Source organism: Podarcis filfolensis, assembly GCF_964270895.1.
Source record: "Podarcis filfolensis genome assembly, chromosome: 9".
Classification (NCBI taxonomy): domain Eukaryota; kingdom Metazoa; phylum Chordata; class Lepidosauria; order Squamata; family Lacertidae; genus Podarcis; species Podarcis filfolensis.
The window spans coordinates 57,468,694-57,493,300 of NC_139610.1; the positions used below are offsets into that span (position 1 = coordinate 57,468,694).

Genomic DNA, 24,607 nt, shown 5'->3' on the forward strand with positions numbered 1-24,607 from the left:
ATCTTCACTAACTATAAGCCAGCTGTATGGCTGATTTTTAGTTTACGTCACTGGCCTGTGGATATTTTTTACTCTGTAGCTCCTGATATATTCAGCCCTGAAACATAATATTATCCATAGCCAGATATTTTTCAAATACTCTTTTAAGAGGCAAGCAAAACAGCCACTGTTTGTGAGTCTAAAGCTTTTATTTGAATATGATCCACTGATTTCAGGCATAAAAGTCAGCTAATGAATGGAAATGTATCAGTACTTCAAGCTCCGCAATTGTGAAAATGGGTTAGCATAATCTCACCGGCTAGTTTAAGTCATCTTTGCATATTTGCCTCTCATAGAGCCTGTTTGGTGTGACCTTTGACAGTTACAAGTTAATGAAGGCCAACTAGCTGTCATGCCAACACTAATCATAGGGTGTCTGCCACCACTGAAAGGGGTTTTAAAACCACCAGGATTAAAGGTGATATAGATCCACGAGTGCCTTTTTAAATTTGGGGTGCTGTTCCAACCACCCTGCTTTTAGCTCTGTTCTGTATTATATTTAAAAATAATGTATTTTCAAGAGGGAGGAGGCACTGGTGAATTTCAGAGCTCCCGAATAACCCAGGATAAAAACAAATGAAGTATTAAGCAAAAGTAAAATTCATTTAGGAAAATGAGAACATACATTCAGACAGGTAGCAGTATGGGAGTGAGAAAACTCAGGTTCGGGGGCCAAATGTGCCCCCACCTCTTTATGTGGCCCTGAGGACCCACCTATAAAAACCACCCTCCTCAGTCACATACCCTCTTCCCAGATGAGTAGCTGGCAGTATGGTAGGATAATAGTGGTCACCTGACCTGACAGGGAGGAGAGGTGAAGGGGCAAGGTGGTGGGGAAGTCAGTGTGGTACAAACACACCAGCAGGAATGTCAGATTGGCTCCACCAGTGAGCTTGCACTATGCTGCTCTCCTCTCCACCGTACCCCAGTAAGCAGTGACACAGTTGTCTGGAGGTCAGGGGAGCTCTGCTGCCCCACCATGCTGACTGCTGCTGACACAGGGCACACCGCTCACCAGTCCTGCTTTGCATTCTCCTTGAGTATTTTCACTAGGCTGTGTCTTTGAATTATGATACAATGGTACCTCGGGTTACATACGCTTCAGCTTACAGACTCCGCTAACCCAGAAATATTACCTCGGGTTAAGAACTTTGCTTCAGGATGAGAACAGAAATCGTGCTCCGGCAGTGCAGCGGCAGCTGCAAAATAGGCGATACATTCCATTCTTGGTGAACTCTTATCCTTCCTGTCGTTTCTCAAACAATGGAAGTTGAGCCTCTCTTAAACACAGGAACCATGCCTGTTCTTGTTAGCTTTCCTGAGAAAGATCTAATCTTGCCATGTACTCTATGAACTTTGCCACGGCAACAGCTAAATGAAAAAGTTCTTACTTCCTTTCTGTAAGAAATCAGAAAGTTCTTACTTCCCGACACTGCAGTGCGTATGTTTTGACATTGAAAAACAGCTTAACAGTGGCAGACAAGAGAGAAAATGGAATTCATTCTTATAGCATTGGCCATTTGTTTGTTACTGTGGGCATACTATAAGGGGAAGCTGACAAAAAAAACACCCCACAATAACACATATTATGTGTTCAAGGTTAATTGGCAAGCCCACTGGAAATGTTTTATCACCCATCGCAGCTTACTAATATTTACGACATTATGTTGCAGAAATATACTACCACATGAGACTTGACCCGTTTATACTGGGAAATAGGAAGTGTTTTACTTGCACTTTTTAAAAAAAGAAATCAAACCCCTCTCCACACACACATAATCACGGTCTCAGACATAAGTAGGTGTTCAATTCAAGAGACGACCCAATGCAGGCCAAGCTCTCCTGGACTAGAAACTACAAATTCTGAATGTAAAACAGATTCCTCCTCCAACCCTCATTTAAGTGCTTGGTACTCTTGGTAATCTGATTGCAGCAGAAACACTCTTTTGACTGATTTCTTGCTGTTTCAATTATATAAGGAAACATTATATAAGAACCATTAAGGCTTTCCGTTTTTTTAAGCAAAATCTTTGTCCAGCAATAATGTCACAGTATGTAAATATTTACTGTAACTTCCTGCTAGAGTTTTATTTCCATTTAAAGATATGAAATGTTTTGTTTTAAAGCTGTCATATTTTTAGAGGTCATTTAGGGAACAGAAGGTCAAACTATACTGATGCATTATTTTAAAATAGGCTGCAGCTACTTTTGGAAAGATTCCACAGTGACTGTGTTGCAACATATAAGCTTAACAGCATCCTAAAATGTCACGATGTAAAATACACTCAAATCAGTATAATTTTATTCCACATTATCATACCGTTCTAAATACCCATCTCAGCTCTGATATGATTGGGCTTCCTCAACCATGGCATGCAAGCATGCATGGACTACTGTTTTCCCACCAAATCTAAATGTGGTGGACTGACTTTCATTTGTTTTCTGTTTAAAAGTTCTTACTGCTGACCTCAAAAACTTTCTAAACCCCTTTCATGTATAGATTATGGTTTCCAACCGGCCAGAAATTATTGGATCTATAAACCACACAGAGGACTGTACATGGTTGGGGCATAATCGCAACAAATAAATTTGCTTTAATTTTATCTTTTGGCCTAGTGGTTTGTAAAAGGAGGCTTAAAATCAGGATTTTAAAAATATGCATTAAAACAATAGTATAACACAATAAGAAACATTATATCATATTGGTTAGCTGCCCAAATCAGTGCTTCTATTCTTAACCTGGTTGCGTGGTCCTGTGGTTGAGGAAGGGATGTTCTTTGACTAGGAAACAGTTGGGTAAGAAGGATCCATATGTATTCAAATGTTGACCTCAGCAACACAGGCTCTTGCCACAGGGGAGCAGTTTCCATGATACTTGTGCCAAGGAAGGATGGGACCACAGAGGGAAGGGCCTGAGCTCAGTGGTACAGCATCTGCTTTGCAAAACTCCCCAATTCAATCCCTGGCATCTCCTGATAGGGCTGGGAAAGACTTCCGGAATGGATTCAGTTCAACCTCTGAGGTACCACTGTATTGTACAGTCAGAGTCATGCACCTAGAAAGTTAAAGGCAGTCTCTGCTGCTTTCCTGTTCTTGTGTCAGCTAATATGCTGCCCGTATCAAACGAGCATTTATTCCACATATTTGGATTGTAATAATCCAGGATATTATTAATATCCTTTAGGACAGAGGCTTTATCTTATTTGCGACCTAGAGTACATAGTAACGTTTAAGCAATCTTCTGTACTGCTTTATGCTACATTAGCCAGGGACATTTTGATAATTCCTCTGCAAATCCAATCCCTGGCTCTTTGTTTCACTTCAGAAGAAAAAAGGGAGAGCAAAACATATGCTACAGTTTGTCTACAAAGCTATTGCAAAAGCAATGAGATCATTGTATATTTTAACAGTAAGAGTAAACTTGCTTAATCCTTAACAATGAGCCAGTTCAAAGCTGACGTGGCCAGGTGGGAAGTGCTTCTTCTTCTGTGTGGTCTAATCCACTCCTGTGATATATCTAACTACGAACTGTATAGCTAGGTGGGGTGATTTTGCTTTCTGCACCATTACTGACCTTCCCTGGGGGCCAAACTACATGGTTGGTGATTAGTATCCACTGGAACTGATAGGACAGAAGGCAGAGAGACCAACAGCAGGAGGCAGCCAAGTCCAGGGGGCCGTGGGTGCTTTGGCACCCACAATAATATATTTGTGGGGTCTGGGCCCCACCAAAGTCAATGGGCAAAGTTGAAGCCCTTTTTGTGGGCACCCACAATCTTCGGCGTGAGATGGCACCTATGACAGGTGGTGCCAGAGCCAATGACAGGTTTAGCGATTATAGGAACATAGGAAGCTGCCTTAGAGAGACAGAGAATTGGTTCACCTTGCTCAGTATCGTTTACACTGCTTGACAGCGGCTCTACGGGATTGCAGGCATTGTTCTCTCCTGGCCCTGCCTTGAGATACCAGACTGAAACTGGGGCTTTCTGTTCACAAAGGTTGGATTACGCATAAAAGGGGAAAGTATGCATCAAAGTGATTACACTGGCGAAAACAACATGCAAAATTGCATTGCTTTAGGGCAGGCATAGGCAACCTTCGGCCCTCCAGATGTTTTGGCCTACAACTCCCATGATCCCTAGCTAACAGGACCAGTGGTCAGGGATGATGGGAATTGTAGTCCAAAACATCTGGAGGGCCGAAGGTTGCCTATACCTGCTTTAGGGAGAGTACGAATGAAACACACATATTCACATAAACAAAATGCAAAAATGCATGGGATTAGGGGCAGTAGCTTGCAAAAATGTTTATATTTCAAGAAATGTACACTGAAATACTGATGGACTTTCATGTGGACTTTTTAAAAATGCAACAAGTGGAAATTTTGCAAAAATCTGAAACTGGAAACATGAGAAATTGAAGGAAACCAAAATTGGCAGATTTATCCATCCCTCAAGCTGGGGGTACCAAATTGAATAAAATATTGGGGGTGGGGGAGGTAAGCCCATGACATGGCACACGCATACTATTTGAATGGAAATGCTCACCAACTTTGGTGGGGGCAGGCCCTCTCTTTTATTGTGGTATTATCCCTGAGATTTCTCCCCACTTGAAGAAGTGAGGAGCAGGAAACAGTACTAGTGGTCAGAGCAGTTGGTATGACTGCAAAGGAAGTGCAAATGCCTTTCTCCTGATTTCCTTCATTGCCTTTATTATGAACCATGAAGAGCACAAATCCTGGTGGTGAAATGGATGTCAGGCAGTGATCAGGACAACAAATAGCATACAACATAGTAGCAACAAGAACCCTGTCACTTTTTGCAAATAATTCCATTCATTCGCCACACACATTTAGTGTGAATATGTCTCTCCTCAAAGTGGTCATAAACTCGAATATAAAGCTGTCATAAATGGGGGGGGGAATTCCTGAGGGAAATCATCAACAAGCCATTTTTTGCTTTATAACAGACAATAAACGCCAAAAGTCTTGTTTTCCCAGCTGTCATCTGGGTTGCTGAAACAAGTTGAAATGTTGCTGGGCTGCAGATACCTCTTTGCCATGAAATGTTTGGTCGCTACAGATTAGAGAAGAAACTCTAGAATCAATACAATAGCACGGAAACATAAACCATTGTTAATGCTAAAGTGTTTCACAATTGTACAGAAAGGCAGGTGCGATGCTGGCCTCCTTTTACAAAACTAAAAGCTAAGTGAATAGTGATGGCACCTAAAGATAAAACTGAGTTTGTTTTGTAACCTTTGCGATAACGTTCCTGCTTCCCACAATGGCTACAGGGATATCTCCAAGAAGTCCACACGCAAGGCATGAGCAAGACAGATAAAAAGGTCGTGTTCAGTGAGGAACATGCTATGGAAACCAATTCAAGCCCATAAACATATCCCACATAATTACTTTGATCCCAAGGTCATAAATGGAACATAACATAATATAAAGCAACATGAAAATCAATGTTAGTTGAAACAGATAAGGTGGGCAATGATAGGCTTATTAGAGATAGTACACAGCACAGAACAAAAAGAATGTGCTTCAGTGCTTTAAGTCGCATTTTAATCAATGTTTTATATATTTGCTGTTAGCTGCCCTGAGCCCGGTTTTTAAACCGGGAAGGGCGGGGTATAAAAAAAAATATTATTATTATTATTATTATTATTGGTGGTGGTGGTGGTGGTTAGATGCTAAAGGAAATGAATTAGTGGTAAAGCAAAGGACTTATGACATAAAAATATTAAATTGAAGTCTGATTACCCCAACAAGATGCTACATTACACTGAATCTCAGCCAAAGTGACAATGTATGTGATTCTTTAGTCGTAAACGAAAATTCCTAAGAAATTAATCACATTTTCAGATCTGCTAGAGGCCTTTTCCAACAACAGGCACAAACTAGAAGCTTTAGTGTGCAAAATATTTTTATTTACATCAATATTATCGTATATATTCTGAGGAATCCTGCCAGAAAGTAAAATGTAGGAAAATAAACATTCAAGCAGGTGGCTCATTCAAAACCATGTTGACCAGTGATAAGCCAGCCTTTGCAACAAATATTTATTGAAGCAGAATATTAATATTTTTGTGCTAGTGCTTAATCCCAGTGTTGCAATATTATTTGTGCTTATATATGCATGTGACAGGACACTTCCAGAAGGGCAGGCCTAGGTAAAGAAACTATCTTTCCATTTTGCTTGGGTACATATTTGCAAATACCATAGATGTTGGAACTGAGATTTTGGCCACTGTCTTCTTGCAAGAAAAAACCCCCACAATATTGCCTGGCCCATGTTTCCCATTGATGTGCAAAGTGGCTGTGGCAACAAGGAAAATAAAGTTTAATCACACACATCCTTCCACAACCCACATGCTTTTTCTTCCATGCAAATGCTTCCATTCTGTGCTTCCACTCCTTTTTTGCAGAGCAGTTGATGGCTATTATCAGTCCTTTTTTCTGGGGGTACGCAGGGGGTACGCATACCCCCTAAACATTTTGTGAATCTTTGTACTTTTGTCCATTTATTTATTTTTCCCGATTTCAGCTATAAAATGGTGATTTTCTTGAGTCAAAATAAGAGTACCCCTATCCTTTTTTTTAAAGAAAAAAAACACTAAGTATTATTATTATTATTTATTGAATTTATATACTGCCCTACACCTGGAAGACTCAGGGCGGTCTGTTTCTATGGTCCTATGATCCTCCTAAGTTGTTCAGAAGCTCTAAAGCAGGCATAGGCAAACTCGGCCCTCCAGATGTTTTGGGACAACAACTCCCATGATCCCTAGCTAACAGGACCAGTGGCCAGGGATGATGGGAATTGTAGTCCCAAAACATCTGGAGGGCCAAGTTTGCCTAAGCCTGCTCTAAAGGCCTAGATGAGTGAGAATTACCAGTGAGATCAGCTTATTACTGCCACAGCCAAGGTGGTGCTCTTGGAACGTAGCACTTAAGCCCTATGTATGTGCTATGCCTTGAATAGGAAATTTAAAACATAAGTAGGAGGTGTCAGCTATGCATGTAAGCCCCGCCCCCAGTGTCCCCACTCACAGTGTGGTGTAGTGGTTAAGAGCGATAGACTCGTAATCTGGGGAACCGGGTTCGCGTCTCCGCTCCTCCACATGCAGCTGCTGGGTGACCTTGGGCTAGTCACACTTCTCTGAAGTCTCTCAGCCCCACTCACCTCACAGAGTGTTTGTTGTGGGGGAGGAAGGGAAAGGAGATTGTTAGCCGCTTTGAGACTCCTTCGGGTAGTGATAAAGCGGGATATCAAATCCAAACTCTTCTTCTTCTTCTTCTTCTTCTTCTTCTTCTTCTTCACAACAGCCCCTTCCACTCCACCTCCACCAACCTTTCCCCATTGAGTGGAAAGGCATGTAGTAGAATTGTAAGTGCATTAAATGTAGCACATGTTGGATTTAGAAAGCTGGCAGCGACTGTAAGGAATGACACCAAGTCTACTTCAGCTTGTCTGGGACCAGTCTTCCTTGAGCATTACACTCCACCTAATTGTCCAGGGAGTTTGCAAGCAGATCAGTGTCGGCTCCTGAATTACATGCTAAACTTGGGGGGAAATAAGTAGTCTCCCACCCCCCACCCCACTGCTGGAGGGAATGGAGAACCTATGACCCTCCAGATGCTGTTAGACTTCAACTCCCATCATTCCTTGACAGCATGTGTGGCAAGTGGTAAGGAATGGTGGGAGCTATATTTCAACATCTGGAGCTCCGCAAGTTCCCCATCCCTGTTTTCAGATATGCACTTGGTTACCTAAGTAACAGCACAATCCTATGATACTATGAATGAGGTCAGTGGGACTTACTCCCACGTAAGCATGCATCAAATTGTAGACAAAAACCATCTGGCTTAAAATGAACTCCATGGGGCCAATTAATCATGTCCTTCTACCCCTTGCAAACTTTGGAGTCAAGAATTTAGTGCAATTGCTCTTTCTTGGTTGCTATTTTGGAAGCAGAAAAACTATTCAATCAAAACAGATGTGTAAGAGGGTTTTTAAAGAACAATTTGTTTTACTTTTTCTAGTTAAAATTCAGATATAGGTTGCTTCTTTCTTAATACTGATGTGCTTAACATTGCTTTGAGTAAGCAAGAAACTTAATCTTAAAAGGCAAAATCAGTGATGATCAGCTGATCTAACTGTTGAATATGTTCTCCAAGTCAGTCTCAAATAGACTTGCTATTCAGGTATGTAGTTCTGAGTGCATTATAATTACAGTGGTACCTCGAGTTACAAACGCTTCAGGTTACAAACTCTGCTAACCTGGAAGAGTTACCTCGAGTTGAGAACTTTGCCCGAGGATGAGAACGGAAATCATGTTATGGTGGCACGATGGCAGCAAGAGGGCCCATTAGCGAAAGCACGCCTGTAGTTAAGAACAGTTTCAGGTTAAGAATGGACCTCCGGAACGAATTAAGTTTGTAACTAGAGGTACCACTGTATAAGCAAAGGGTAGTGGTGAGGTTCGTATTACAGTGACTTTATTTTCAGCACAGTTCCCCCACGCCCCACTCTCATTTCCAGAGTAAAGAGCTGGTATCATTGTCACCATTAATTTTGCTAAAGGCTCTCCTGTCACTAGAGTTGTTTGCACTGACGCGCTACTGAACATTATATGCTTGCATGTGCTGAAAGTCTAGGTATAAGGGGAAAAGGATGTTGGCTGCATAGAGACAAATAAAATATAAAGTTATAATTGTGGAAACGGGTTAAGGACAGAGGGCTTAAAAACAAGAACACCTCCACTGGTAGGAGGGAAGAGGGAGCAGGTGGTAAGGGTAAAGTGAGGGAGTGGCAGAATTCCAGCTGATATTTAGGCCACATCTTCCCTCCCAAGACACAGATTCTACAAGCTGCTTCCTTCACAGAGCCACTGACCCCAAGGGATCCCAGCTGAATTCGTCTTGATCTACCCAGGAACAAAGTATGAGCACTGCTGGCAAAGTAAGAAACTGGGGTGCACACTGGCAGCCATGCTGATTCATGCACTGCCATCTTCTCCCTTTAGCGCTGGACAGGGTGGTTATGGGACCCTCCAGATAACTCGTTTATTGAGAATTCCCTGTGATTTGCTTGCACAAAGCTTCCGCAAATGTTAGATTGAAGCCAGTCTTTATTATGCATTCATTCTGATTTGTTTGCATGGAAATTATACGGCAACAGAGGCGGATTTAGGGGAGCACAACCGGCTTGGTTGTAACTGGGCATGAAGCCTCAGGAGTGCCTCAGGGGACACTGCAACTATAATAGAGTGTGAGAGGAGTGGGTTGCCAAATTTTGGTGTCACACAGGGCGCTACTGATATTTGAGACCCCAAGGTCCACCACTGATGGCAATGTGCATTTCTCCCACATTCACCCTGATTTGCTCTCATTAGTCATTCAACCCAGTGATGCAGTCAAAGGAGATGTGCTCTGCTTTAGAGGGCTCTACTTTTATAAGCTGTATATCTGGTCAGTCTTGATTACTGAATTCAGGCCCTGTGCATTAGTTGGTAATCTGGTTTATTAAAAGGGTTATCTGCAGCTTACTGGTAGGGTTCTTAACACAGGCCTGCAGCAGAGCTGCTTGCAGGCAGAGGGAAGAGAAGGGAAAGGAGACTGATATCTGGGTAGTACTTTAGGGGATGGCCAAAGACAACACATAAAGCATTATAGTGCCCCCCATACTTCTTATCCTCCCTCTTCCAAACAGAAAGCTCCACATTCTTATGCATTTATTTAAAAAAAAAAAAACAACCTATTAAGGTTTATTTCCATTGAGAAGATGCTCCAGCCCAGTTACCATTTCTTATGACTTAGGACACATACACAGATCAGATATGGATTGCAGTATCTGTCTCTTCAGGGATGCGGGTGGCGCTGTGGGTCAAACCTCAGCGCCTAGGACTTGCCGATCGCATGGTCGGCGGTTCGAATCCCCACGGCGGGGTGAGCTCCCGTCATTCGGTCCCAGCTCCTGCCCACCTAGCAGTTCGAAAGCACCCTTAAGTGCAAGTAGATAAATAGGTACCGCTTTATAGCGGGAAGGTAAACGGCGTTTCCGTGTGCTGCTCTGGTGCCGGTTCGCCAGAGCAGCTTCGTCACGCTGGCCACGTGACCTGGAAGTGTCTGCGGACAGCGCTGGCTCCCGGCCTCTAGAGTGAGATGAGCGCACAACCCTAGAGACTGTCAAGACTGGCCCGTACGGGCAGGGGTACCTTTACCTTTACCTATCTGTCTCTTCACTTCCAAATTTAAAACTTGATTGTGAACACCCCTTGATGATTTTTGGATAGCAACCATTGCTGGCTTGACCTCCCATGAGTGTCCTTAATAAAGAGAAGTGCCAGCTCAGAGATGCTTTCATGGCTAGTATTTTCCACAGACATGCAGAACAATGAGACAGAGACAGAGTGAGAGATAAAGAACCCTAGAACCCTTTAAAGATAAAGAACCCTAAGGAGGCAGAACTGGGGTCTTGAACTTGCCCATCAACACTTAGCAGCACCTGGGCTGCTATGATGAAATATTTTTTTCTTTATAGCACAGTAACTATTTCTAAATTAGCATGCATCCATATAAATCAACAAATGCAAATTGGTGTCCTTTTTTTGGGTGATGCACTTATGCTTTCTGGGTGAAATTTCCTTTTCCTCATTTTGGAGGAAGTGCATGTTATAAATCAAACCAAATAATAGTAATATGTAGGCAGCTACCCTGTTCACATCTGGATATCATCTGATTGTTGTGTATTTTGTAATACAGCTAAGAGTGGATTGATAGGGCCTTGGCAATTCACACACAGTAGAAATCAATCCACATCCAGCTGGTTCATGGGATGTGTCCAACATAACAGTGGGAATAGGAGTCAGCCAACATAATTTTGGCAAGTGCTAAAAACTAGATTTGGACTGGATTTTCCCCCAGCACATTCTTCTGAAGTCTCGACACATGTAAGACATTTCACATGGCTAATTTTCAAAAATGTACGATAGTTTCCCCCTCAAATGAGACTGAAGGCCAACCTAGGCATACCTAGCAGGCAGCTACATATCTTGTTTTTCCATAGCTAATTACAGGGACGAGAGAGCTTGATTCCTACGGTGAAGGCAACACATGGGAAGGAGAAGCTTATCTCTTTTCTCCCTTGCCTTGAATGGAATGGAGATTGGACTCCTCTCCAATGACTAGGAACCTAAGAAAAAAAAAGTCTCCAGTTGATACCACTGTGGTGGTGGTGGGGAGGCGTCTGCTACATATTTAAGCACATGTCAAGACTGGCCCTCAAAGTATCTTGCAGTAAAAACCATTCAATTGCTTAGCCCTAAAACTACATTTCAGGGGATCTGTTTTTATTTATTTTATTGACAACCTGCTTAATAATTGGAATATAGATATAGATTAGATATAGATATAGATTTAAAAGAAACCCCTGGAGTTGGTTTCCTTTTAATGAGGTAGCCAGAGACCGATGGTACTTCTGCAACAGGTTTTATTTACAGGCTAAGATGAAATGTTCACAGCATTCACATTGCAACTGGTCCTGTTCCCCCATTAGCTTTCTAGAGGAACTCTCAGTGCTGTACGCACCAGGTTTTCACAAAGAACAAGTCAGGCCTCTGTCTCTTTCAGAGTGACCTGGTTCTGTTACTGCCAAACATACGTTCTCTTACTTTTACACACACACATACCACTTGATGGCATCACCTCCAGCCAGGGGAGATGGGGTTGAAGAAAGACATGCCACTTTCCACAAGGATCTCCAACTACTAGCTTCTATTGCCATCTTTTTAGTTGTGCAAAAGCCCATTCACCTAGCCAAAGGTAAACTGCTAGGCAAAGTTTGTCTTTAGCAGTCTCTTTTTATACGGAATCTGATCTTAGAGCTATAAAATAACAGGGCTGTGGGGGTGGGGGAGCTCAGGGGTCATTAATACCAACCTTACATTTCAGTTCAATGGGTTCTTTTCCAGGTTATTAAATGCAAGGCTGCCATTGTATGGGAAGCAGGGAAACCCTTTTCCCTTGAGGAAGTTGAAGTTTCCCCTCCAAAAGAGCATGAAATACGAGTTAAGGTGAGCATCCAAAGATCTGAGAAACATCTTTATTATACCCCACAGCTTACATTAGAAGCATAGCTTTGAAATAATGTCAACTGTAACTTACAGCAAACAACAACATGGAGGCCATTTTGGAACTCACACTGGCGTCCCATGCCCTCCCTAAAGTTCCTGGAGGACACATATTGGAGGATGAATATGGGAAAAGACAGCAGTGAATATGGAAGCCTATGAAGGAGAATGAGTGTGAATCTGCATCATCACCACCACACCATGTAGTTAAGTTATCAACTTGTGTTTTATGTCTTTCTTTCAGATTATTGCCACCGGGGTGTGCCGCACAGATGATCATGCCATGAGTCCAAGTTTTAAAGAGGGCCTTTTCCCTGTCATACTAGGCCATGAGGGAGCTGGAATCGTAGAGAGCATTGGTCCAGGTGTGACTAGATTTAAACCAGGTACTGATACATTATAAATTGTCCTCCGTGCCATTGGCCCATTTCTCTTTTTAAGATGCTCAACTGCCTGAAAGGTGGTGATGGTGTTGTTGTTGTTATTTTAAATAATCAATACCTGCCCTTCACTCTAAGGTCCCAGGGTGAGTTACAACAATTAAATAAAAAAAAATTAAACAGTTTTAAACTGTAGTAGGCTAAAGGAAGTTCCTGGTTCAGATGTTGCATCTTCCGAAACCTCACTGGATGGCCTCTGGCACGCCACACTCTCTCAGTCTGAGTGCAACTGCAACAGGAAGTACCTTATAGGATTGCCTGCATTTTACAGAATTTTTGTAAGGATTGCAACTCTATAATGCACGTGAAGGGCTTTGATTGCTTTAAACGGCTGTTCAAAAAAGGAGTGTTTTTATTGTCAGGCATAGGAGCCCAACTCCTAGGGGCTGAGGGGGCTTCCCCTCCCCCAATAAAATATTTGAAGGGACCGGGGACCCTGCAAAGTTGATGTGCATTACCATTCAAATGGTGTGCGTGCACTGCGTCATGTCATCAATTATGTGGGGTGGGGCGTACCTCCCCCCCCAATATTTTATTCAAGTTGGCATCCCTGTTGTCATGCATGAACTCGCCTTTGAAAACAATCTCAAAACTTCAACTGGCCCCCAACAGGGCAGTGAGATTGCTGACTGGGGCTAGCCTATACGAGAAGCTGGCAGGTAGGGGCTATGGCAGGGGAGGCAGCCAGCTGACTTGCGGAGCAGTGCAGCACCAAAAGACACACACCCCAATTTTCAGCTGAACATTTTTGGAAGGTGTGAATGTAGAAACTTCTGGATTTTGCATGGCTCAAATGTAGCCTATTATGCTGTCATATAGTAAGAATCATATCTATTGCTCTGCCCACGTTGACATGTGGCCCTTGGGAGGTTCTCCGTGAAAGAACACAGGCCTTAGGCTGGAAAATATTCCCCATTGTCAATTTAAACTCCTAAACAGCATGCTTCCCTTTGTGTTGGTATGAGGAGGAAGCTTTCACTTCTGTTTTGAATTACCCAGTTTAACATTGCACTTGAATCTTAAGCTGTGGTTAATCTTAACTATGGTTTGTTTGAAGCAAGACAGGTTCATGACTCACAGCTAGACCATTTCAAACCATCAGATCCACCACAGATTGTTCAACTGTAGACAACAGGACAAGCTGCAGTTAATCAAGAATGGAAGCAAAAGCATCTGAACATGGCTTTGTGATCAGGCTAGAAGAGAGGGGAGAGTTCATGAGCCCAAGGCTTGCCTTGTACCGAAGTTCATAGCAGAAATAAATGTAATACTGCATGCGTTCTTGTTGTTTTGTTTAGGTGACAAAGTTATCCCGCTGTACCTTCCTCAGTGTGGACAGTGCAAGTTCTGCTTGAGTCCCAAAACTAACCTCTGTGAACGGATCAGGTACACATTTCAAGTAAATTTATTTGAGGCACCAATTACTGCAGCTGCCACATTGTTTGCCCACATGTACGCACTGGAGCCTGCTGAGGACAACTTAATAAACCAGGCAAGCAGTATATGGAAGTAACCTCGGCTAGGTTACCTAGCAAGTGAGCTGCAAAGCCATCAGAAGGAATATTACCAAAACCTGTTCCTTACCAGGAGGGAAAATGAAAGCAAGTGAGGCAGTAGAGAGCTGAGCACAGTGCAAATGCACCAGAACTAATCCAGTGTGCCTTCCAATGTATTTACACTGTGACAACCTCCCTACCACTTCCTTCGTGGTGCGGAAGAGTAACCCAACTGCCAGGAAGCTAACACAGCATCTCTGCCCTATCTACCACCCCACTTGTGTATATATTGTTTCGGGGGACCCACTTTTTGTTTAAATCTACACATCTGTGTAGATACATCCATACCTCTGCATCTCGTCCTTGGGACTCTCCCCAACCTACACACTTTCCCCAGTCATGCCTGCTACTGGTTCTGTTTCACCTCCTTCTCAAGCATTTTTTGCCTGCTTGGAATGTATCCTTGAACTCTGATCATGCTTGCTGCTTATCTAGATGGAGGATTGAGCTATGTGTGTAGAAATTTTATGCATACAGTATTTATACTTAGAAGTTAAATAAGCAAATTTGGATCTTAACATGGGCGTAGCCGTGGGGGTCAGGGAGGGGCAGCTGCCCCCCAATCAATAAAAATGAAAATACATATGTAACTGAGGTTCTACCCCCCCCAACATAAGACCTGCCCCCACCAACAAAATGCCTGAGCCCCGCCCCAACAAAAATCCTGGATGTTCATATTTCACTTTTTTTTCTGCAGCAAAGCAAAGACACCAATTTCTGACCAAGACCTGATGCTTGATGGCACAAGCAGGTTCATGTGCAAAGGAAAGCAGATTTACCATTTCATGGGAACCAGTACCTTCTCCGAATACACAGTTGTGGCAGAAAGCTCTCTTGCCAAAATTGATCCTGCTGCTCCTCTAGATAAAGTCTGTTTGATTGGGTGTGGCTTTTCCACGGGTTATGGGGCTGCTATTAATACTGCCAAGGTGAGTTCATGATGGCTCAAGCCTTATTTTTTTAAAAATAATTAAAAACAGGGGGAGAGGGGGTATCAACATTTTTGCCATGTCAAAACCAACTAGAATCGTTACAAAAATAAGAGGTTGGCAGGATCCCAAAAGCCTTTTACTTCAACCCCTTGCTAAGCAGGACAAGCTCATACTACTAGTTTTAAGTGCTGATTCAAAAAAGAGAAGAATTTCCTGGAAGCCAAGATCCAAGTTTGGGGCAAGTACTCTTTGGTGAGAGAACCCCAGCAGAGATTTAAAATCACAAAATATGCAGCAAAGTAAAGCATGGAAATATTGGCTGTAAACACTTTAAGATACGCCCTTCCAAGTGAATTCCAAAACTGTCCCATTTAAAAGTTCCTTCCAAAGTGCTCCACTTTCCCCAGCATTTGGTAAGTAAAAAATTTGTTTATTTATAAACTCTCCAAAGGTCAGATTCATGTGCTCTTCCATACATCCATCAGAAAAGTTGCAAAGGCAGTAAAACGTAGCTTAGTTACAAGTGGTGAAAGTTCCTAAACTATTGGTACAGGAACACATGAGAGGCTTATGAAAGCCATGCAGCTAAGCTGGAGCAACCAACTCAGCCCTCCTCACATACTGAATTCTCAAGTAGGCTGGGGGAAGAGAGACAAAAGCTTGATTATTTCTTCCCAAGGTAAAAGGAAGCGACATAGCTTAAGCAGGCTGGACAGCTTACTCTATGGTATTAACCTCTTCATGCATTTATTAGACTTAAGCATATTGGTTATATGAGGCTGGTTATCCTACATTAAGTTGGGCCTAATTCTCTCTGCAGTGGTACAGCTGCGTCAACAGTTTTACTTCAGACTGCAAGCAGAGGCACAGCTAACTGAATATCGCAGGGTGAGGGAACTATCATGTCAAGAAGACCAGAGTAGAAAATTATTTCCTCTCTACATTTAGCTTTGTATATGGGTGGATTTTGTTTATTTTTGCATGAGGGATGCACAAGGGGGCAGGGCTCTCTCCCTTAATAGTTGTGTAGAAGAGGAAATTCCACCCACCCTGTGGTTTACTTTTGTTTCAGCCAAATAGATAAGAAGTTCTTTGTTAAAAAAAGAAAATCTAGATATTAAAAATAGTTCCATGTGAATTTCTCTCATGTTATTCTAGGTCGAGCCTGGATCTACATGTGCTGTTTTTGGTTTGGGAGGGGTCGGCCTTTCTGCTATCATGGGCTGCAAAGCAGCTGGAGCATCTCGTATCTTTGGGATTGACATTAACAAAAGCAAATTTGCACTAGCAAAAGAGCTGGGAGCCACTGACTGCCTCAGTCCTGAGGATTTCAAGAACCCCATACAAGAGGTTATAGCTGAAATGACTGATGGAGGGGTAGATTTTGCCATCGAGTGCATTGGAAACATAAAAGTAATGGTATGTATTTTAGCCTTCACTTAATAAAGTTACAATGCAGTAAAGATTGGTAATAAAAGCAGGAAAGCTAAAATATTATGTTCTAAATAAGGATGAGCAAAATCCAACAACTGTAATGAGAAAGCTGTTCAATTTTATCTAAGCTTTTCCTGAAATTCCACTGGGAATTCCCTGATTTTCTCAAAATCCACCCCTAATGAATGTGGCCTTGCTTAGTTTTTTCATGAGAACTCATAAGTCTGTCTTTTAAAGCTGATCAGGTCTCCTGAGTTCTAGACTAATGCAACCACCACATCACACCAAGGTCCGACTTGCAGGTTCTCATTAGGGAACCTCACTTGTTGTTTACAGTGCAATAGAAAACTCAACTGTTCAACAAAGGAAGCAGTTTGCCTCTCCCATTTGTCACATCTTATTTACTATCTGATGTGATTTTGAGTTTTTTGGGTTTTTGCTTCCTATATGATCATTGTTAGCATATTCATATATATTCCTATATGAATATAGTAAGCCTAGGTCAGGGCTGGCCCACTAATGAGGCAAGGTGAAGTGACTGCCTCAGGCAGCAGGATTGACAGGGGCAGCAGATCCCAATGTACTGTAAGTAAGGACATAGATTTGGGTAAACTGTTCAGAAACAAGCAGAAATAGCAGGTGTGGGGTAAAGCTGGACTATACTGGGACTTGAAAGAGCCATCTTTCCACCTGCCTAATGCCTTCAGGACATCCATGTAAAATGTAGCTAGGGGGGTAGGCTATGCTTAGCATCATGTAAACTGCAGAGAGGGGCCTTCATACCTGGTGGGTGACAGGAGATATTTCTGCAATGCACACAACACAGAGACAAGACTTTCTTGCCTTAATGAGATTGTAAGACCTCTGCAAATGGAAACCTGTGAGTGCACTGGTGCCAAATGGTCATTCAACTGCAGCATATAACTCTGGGTTCTTCCCCAGACAGGGACTCAATCTGCAAATGAAATATTGCAAATGGATTTTGGCAACAGATTTTTAATTATTATTCATAGTATTTCCTCCCAAAAGCGTAAATCAAGAGTAAAAGAAGGGGCGAATATAGGCTACTGTTTTGATGCTGATAACATCATGTGCACACTGCTAATATTTATTACTAGCATGCATAAGGAGCATCCATTCCACGCTAAGCAGTCATCTGGAAGCCCCCTCTTTAAATGTTGCAGAAGCCAGTGAAAGTCAACTGGGAATGTTGTAACTCCATTTGAACTCATGGGCAGAGTTGACTTTGTGGCTCCTAATTATAAGCAGGACTGGGTTGTTATTTTCCTTTGCCTTCCAGAAAGCTGCTCTCTGCTGTACCACTGTTGGCTGGGGCACCTGTGTAATCGTCGGAGTGGCTGTGGGTGAAGAAGGATTCGTTGTTTCTCCACTGGACCTGATAATGGGCCGGAAAATCAACGCCACCTTTTTTGGAGGTTAGTTTTTCCCTAACAGTATATGCATGCCAGAAATGGCATTGAAGTAGTATCTAGGATTGAAATAACACTTGCATAGTTATTTCTAAGTTTGCACAATTGATTTATTTTATTTTCCTTTTCAGTACTGCCATGATCAAGATGGGCAGCACTACTTTAATTATCTGCAAGAGCAGGGGTGACAGAACACAGCTTGTTTTCTTGTAGCTTGCCGTAAACACATTTTACAGGTGTTCTGTCCCTCTTGCTGCTTTGAATCCTGAATCCAGCCCATCTGCTTGCTCAGCTCAGCATTGTGATAAGGTGATTTCTCCTTCGCTGAGCTGGACTGCACATACAGGTTTTGACAAGGACTGGTGAGGCACCTGCAGTTGGTTTGGCAGGCCAGATCCAGTCTGCAGGCCACAGGTTCGCCACCCTGTGATATTACATTGTATTATTTGTATTACATTTCTTTACATTTTTGTACTGGACTACGGACAAGCATGATGCCTGAAGCCCTTTTGGTCCGTATATGGATTGTGTCAGGATCAAGATCAGTTTCTGGCACTGGGTCATCTCATGCTGCCCCATTCATGATTTAAGAAGAGGTTGCAACGTGTTTCTATAAGAGCCAGTGTGCCCACCAGCACTTCCTGCGATGCCCACAAAAAGTTTGCTAAAAAAAACCTGCAACACCTGAGACTATTCGCTCTTTCTCTTCAGTTCCTGTTTGCCTGCTCAGCCTCTCCTATATTGAACATGTTACCTTAAACATGCCCACTTTTCTTTAGATACTAGAACTGGACACAGGCCCTGTTCTGTCTGTTCTGAACAGAGGAGAGGTGCAAACAGCTTCTCTCTGTGAGCAAATGTAGTGGTGAAATAGATTCCTTTGTCCCCCACTGATGGGGGAATATTCCCTCACCATTGTGTGGCCCTATGTCTTTTTTTCTGCTCTTTTTGATGTGGCATTCATTACATCACACACCCAAAGCAGTCATTTTGTGATGCACCACACTCCACAGCATGCATTTTGTAAGTGGTGCCCACGTCACTTTCTCAAGATCCCAAATCTTCCCACTGCCCCAGAAAGGTTGGTGACCCCTGACTTAAGAGAATGAAGTCAGAAGATTGACACATCGATGGCACATTCTAGAGCATGCAAGCTTTTTTCTCAGTGGCTTTTAAAGGTCTTTTGAAAGTAAAAGAATTATCTCAGATTACATAAACTCTCATTGGAGCACTAGAGATTTCTTAAGCAAAGGAGACACTAAATAGAAAGGCAACAAGACTTGTACTAAATAGAAAGTTAATGGGGAATGGGGCTACACAGATTTTAGTTACTGTCCCACCGTACTAGAAAATGCCTTAGTCCCAGTAATTCCTACTACTCATTCAATTGTTTTGTGGCTTTTATGGCAGCCAAAGCAATTAGTACAAAATAATTGTGATTTATTGTCAATTGCTCAAATGTTCCCAGATCTGGATGATATTTCTTTCTGAGCCAACCTCAAAAAACACAACAGCTGGAATGTTTTTATTGAATTGCCTCCCATTTCTGGAGTCCAAATATTTGGTGGATGTTAAATGGAACAGCCTGTTCCACTTTTGAGAAATAAATGAAAACCTGTTTCGACATCATTCTAGAGTGTGGGCCCATGCGCAGTGTGCCCCAGGAGCTGGGAAAGTGGGTGGTAAAACAGGAGGAAAAACTGGCACAACAACATTCAGGCATTCAGATCATTCATGCAGTTTGGGGGGCAGTTCATGATGACTTGTTTTTTTTAAATCGTTCATTCTGATTTGTTTGCAGGGAGGTTAGATGATAATGTGTCAGAGCAAGCTTGACTCCACACTTTTCTGTGCATTTCCCTATAGCTTTCCTTACACAATAAGTCTGGTCTTTGGGGAAAACAAGTTTGTTGTACGATATCTCCCAGTCAACATGCTGGCATATTTGCGAACAGTGTCATATAAAAAAAATCAGGAATTCAGTTTTGAATCTGTTTGTTTTCCCCCTCACAGGCTGGAAGGGTGTGGATTCTGTATCAAACCTGGTGTTGGATTACATGGCAGGGAAATTCAGCCTGGATGCACTTGTATCTTACACTTTGCCTTTTGATAAAATCAACGAAGCATTTGATCTTATGCGTCAAGGGAAAAGGTAAGGCATTACAACAAACCCGAAACTCTTGGGGCAAGTTCACACGCACATGTGTATCACTCCCTTTATTTCCTATGGTCACGCTCTTAAGTTTTGTTGCTCACTTAGCAAAAACAGCACCACAGACACATAAGGAATCAGCAGTCTTGGGGAGAGGACTCTATGCCCTCTTCAGCTGGGCATATAAAGGATGGGGCTGTTGGGGATTGAACCTGCAAAACAACTGCTCTACCCACTAAACCCCTGGTGTGCAAGCAGCCTAACTGCATCACCAGAAATAGGCCAGTAACAGATGCTTAGCATAGTCCCTTTTGCTAATGAACACATACATTTCCCCCTTTTGCTTTTTACCTGTTTTTCAGCAACCGAACTGTATTGGTGTATTAAGAACCCAGTACAAACGCCGGAGGACTAGAAGCCCAACAAAATGTGATCCTTATTCAGATCTGCCCCACTGACTTCTGATTAATGGTATCCCCTTGGACATTGTTTGCAAAAGCATTTCTTTGTGATACATGAGCATAGAATTCAACATCTCCAAGCCTTGGTGTAATATTTTAGAGCAACTTTTTTAGTTCCTGTACTGTCAGGTCACTATTAAAACTGACAATTCCTGTTGTGTTGTGTCACTCATGAATTAATACCTACATATGAATATTGTGTTGGCGCATCACATTTCTAAATGTGTAGGGTCACTTGTGTACAAAATCACTTTTCTGTTAAAGCTATCGTGTGAAAACAATAGATTTAATCTGATGTCACAATAAAACATTTGCAATAAGTTCCTCGCTTCAGGGTGATGGCATTTTGTGTGGGGGTTTTTCCCATAGTACCACTTCTAAGCTCCTCTCAGTATAACCAAACCAGCTTCTGACATCCCTACCAAACTGATTCCCAAAGTGTTGCTGGCTTGTTTGCAACGAACAGCTGAGCAAAATTAGGCCCCTGTCAAGGGGTTAAAAGGACCAGCTGGCATGGCCAACAATCAGGAGTGATGGGAATTGTAGACTAGCAGAATATGGGAGGCAAATTGCAACACTGCATAGGTTTAAATATGAAGCGGACACCTAGTGCTTAAGACTCATTTCTCATTACAAATCTACTGGAAGTCATTAGTATTATATTCTTCCTAGGTAAAAGCTATCAGAAGCTCCTCACTGAGAACAGCAGTGGTAGACACATTTAATTGCTCACCACTATTGCTCTACCCTTCCAGGGTCTACTGTTGGCATCCGTCTATCTCAGGAGACAATGGAAGAGTGAGATGGGTACAGCTAGCTCCTCAGGAGAGTTGTGGGCACCCTAGCACACACCCCAGAATCTTTTGCAATTTTCAGAGTTTAAGTGGTAGTTGCGAAGAGTTCCTCATCAGACAACACAAAACACAGAAAGGTTTTCTAAATACAGGAAGCCTATAAGCCATAACACTGCAGTGACTGAAATATAATTTATCTACAATGTTATACTGTAGTGCCACCTACCGTCAACTTTTTCTTCTTATGGATTCTGAAGCTCAATATTTCATCCTGAAAACAAAAATCAAGAACTTGATTTTATGGTTATTTTAACACTAGTAGATGTCAGAGAAATAAATAAGTAAACTGATATTATAATATATGGTAATTTTATCCCATTTTAAAACTTTCATAGCACAGGACATGTTCTCATACCCAAGCTTAATTAACAGCCAACTGCATTTTGGTTCTATATTCTGAATTTGTAAGTCTTCATAAGAAATAACATGAAGATTTAGGTTAGCTCTTCTCCCCCCCCCCTTTTTTTTGTAAAAGCCTCTGTGTATTTAACAGGCACACAAAAAGCACAAATCCAACGGGAGCATCTTTTCCTGACAAAAGAAAAGTGATCAGAAAAACTGCAGAGTTGAATTTCCAAATTACATGAGACTGTTAAAGGTGGAATAAATCTGCCTGGGAAAAGGTGGCAACTTTAAAAAGATGGAATGACATAATAATTCACGTGAATAATATTGTTACTCCAATCTCCAAGCAGCAAGAGGTTTTGTGGTGGTAGCTCATTTTCTTGGAATGAAGATCACTGGCGATAGTGTCTTTGTGATATATGGTTTTACTTACAAACAAAGGCAGTTTGAGCATAAGACTCACAACATTAACACATTAACATAACTTGCTCCTCCGTTAGGTTTTTAGCCCGCAATGCCATAGTTTGGGATTCAGCACAGAGAGCAAGTCAGGTAAACCTCTCTATTTCTTCCTAACCCATTTCAAGACAAGACTGGTCCATGACTATTGCTGTCCTTTGCACACCAATGATATCCCTTTCAACCAGAGGAGGAGGGAAGATTCTAACCCTTTTAACCCACCTTCTGGAAGTATTGCTATTAGTAGTTTCTGTGGGAACCATCACCTACACAGTGGTACCTTGGGTTAAGAACTTAATTCGTTCTGGAGGTCCGTTCTTAACCTGAAACTGTTCTTAACCTGAGACACCACTTTAGCTAATGGGGTCTCCCGCTGCCACCGTGTGATTTCTGTTCTCATCCTGAAGCAAAGTTCTTAACCCAAGGTACTATTTCTGGGTTGGCAGAGTCTGTAACTTGAAGCGTCTGTAACCCGAGGTACCACTGTATTTTTTAGTCATGCAAAGAGATACTACAAAGTTGGTTTGCAGCAATTAACTCCACAGATACTGGTTTCACCCTTTAGCAGTCTCTCTTTCTAAAGAATCCAGTTTTACAGATATACTGGCTGAGAGGGAATTCCAAAAATGACAATCAAGCCACCTCAACCACCACAATCCTATAACAATATACTTTTGGACTTTAGGAAGTTCTGTACCAAAATAATATTTCTCCAAAAGTTGAGGCATGGTTCATTAAGTGGGAATATGACTTCTGTAACTAGGCAGAGTTATTGTAGCATTTGGGGCCAACGTGAACACCTAGCTGCCTTGGCTGGGTCTAGTCTACATTTTAATTTTCCACACTGCCTCAGATTACTGTTCTATGTAGGACTAACTACCAGGAGCAGCTATAGGGAGCCTGCTCCACTCCCACCCACTCCAAAAACCACCAGTGTCTAACTGTGAGTTGCCCTGGGACTCTTTGAGAGCTGGAAGTAAAGACATTCAGGCCTCATCCATCAGCAAGGAAAACTAAGGGCTGCTGGATTGTGTAGGTGTCACTTTGTATAAACACAAGTGTAGGTATCTACGCTTCCTTAATATTCCGCCGACACCAATTCACTTGGGATGCTTTCAAAACAACCTAGTAGCTAGTATAGTAAGCTTAGGAGTGAGATGAACACCAACACTGGACAGGATGAACGAAGATTGTTAGTGTATTAAGGGGGACATTATGTACATAAGGGAATACTGGTATTTACACTGGGGCCTTGAAGATGTCTGCTGATAGTTTCTGAAGATTTAAGAGACGCAGTTGCTTACAATAGCCTCGAAGTCAACCTCAGGCCAAATTCTCCAGACCTCCAATGCAACCAAATACAATGGTACCTCAGGTTAAGTACTTAATTCGTTCCGAAGGTCCGTTCTTAACCTGAAACTGTTCTTAACCTGAAGTACCACTTTAGCTAATGGGGCCTCCCACTGCTGTTGCGCCACCGGAGCACGATTTCTGTTCTTATCCTGAAGCAAAGTTCTTAACCCGAGGTACTATTTCTGGGTTAGCAGAGTCTGTAACCTGAAGCGTCTGTAACCTGAAGCGTATGTAACCCGAGGTACCACTGTACTCCCATGGCCTAGTCCAGCTACTGGGGGACAAATCTGCCTCTGAATCTCCAAGCTGCTCAGGTTGTACTTCTGACTGTTCGGGCAGTTTAGCCAGTTTCAAAATCCTGTCATGGATGTGTCAGTTGAGGGGCCAGATGGAAACAAGAGTTGTGAGGGAAAATACCAAAGTGAAAAGCCGAGGCCTAGATATTCATAACCACAAAACGACAATAACCTTGCAGCCCGATAGCTCAAGAGAGCACGAGACTCTTCACCTCAGGGTTGTGGGTTCATAGAATCATAGAATCATAGAGTTGGAAGAGACCACAAGGGCCATCGAGTCCAACCCCCTGCCAAGCAGGAAACACCATCAGAGCACTCCTGACATATGGTTGTCAAGCCTCTGCTTAAAGACCTCCAAAGAAGGAGACTCCACCACACTCCTTGGCAGCAAATTCCACTGTCAAACAGCTCTTACTGTCAGGAAGTTCTTCCTAATGTTTAGGTGGAATCTTCTTTCTTGTAGTTTGGATCCATTGCTCCGTGTCCGCTTCTCTGGAGCAGCAGAAAACAACCTTTCTCCCTCCTCTATGTGACATCCTTTTATATATTTTATATTTTATATATTTGAACATGGCTATCATATCACCCCTTAACCTCCTCTTCTCCAGGCTAAACATGCCCAGCTCCCTTAGCCGTTCCTCATAAGGCATCGTTTCCAGGCCTTTGACCATTTTGGTTGCCCTCCTCTGGACACGTTCCAGTTTGTCAGTGTCCTTCT

At 42.4% G+C, this 24,607-nt stretch overlaps 2 protein-coding genes across 3 annotated transcripts in view; one reads left to right on the plus strand and one right to left on the minus strand.

The window, feature by feature from the left end:
- Positions 1 to 24,607, minus strand: part of LOC310742342 (uncharacterized protein C4orf17) — a 164,106-nt gene that overhangs the window by 138,881 nt on the left and 618 nt on the right. Inside the window, exons 1-2 of one of the 2 annotated variants that reach the window (XM_083571683.1) lie at positions 24,062 to 24,094; positions 21,603 to 21,647 (exon numbers count right to left, since the gene is read on the minus strand). The gene's annotated coding sequence lies outside the window, so the exon portion shown is untranslated. Of the gene's footprint in view, positions 1 to 21,602; positions 21,648 to 24,061; positions 24,095 to 24,607 lie in introns of those variants that run through there. The other variant, XM_083571686.1, reaches the window with a different exon arrangement.
- The window catches only part of LOC310742749 (uncharacterized protein), a 28,912-nt gene continuing 12,957 nt past the window's right edge, over positions 8,653 to 24,607 (plus strand). The window contains exons 1-10 of the mRNA XM_083572166.1: positions 8,653 to 9,008; positions 12,019 to 12,120; positions 12,422 to 12,563; positions 13,916 to 14,003; positions 14,871 to 15,102; positions 16,264 to 16,524; positions 17,840 to 17,975; positions 19,983 to 20,121; positions 20,484 to 20,493; positions 22,282 to 22,333. Coding sequence (XP_083428292.1) covers positions 8,991 to 9,008; positions 12,019 to 12,120; positions 12,422 to 12,563; positions 13,916 to 14,003; positions 14,871 to 15,102; positions 16,264 to 16,524; positions 17,840 to 17,975; positions 19,983 to 20,121; positions 20,484 to 20,493; positions 22,282 to 22,333 — 1,180 coding nt within the window. The 5' untranslated portion in view covers positions 8,653 to 8,990. The remainder of the gene's footprint in view (positions 9,009 to 12,018; positions 12,121 to 12,421; positions 12,564 to 13,915; positions 14,004 to 14,870; positions 15,103 to 16,263; positions 16,525 to 17,839; positions 17,976 to 19,982; positions 20,122 to 20,483; positions 20,494 to 22,281; positions 22,334 to 24,607) is intronic.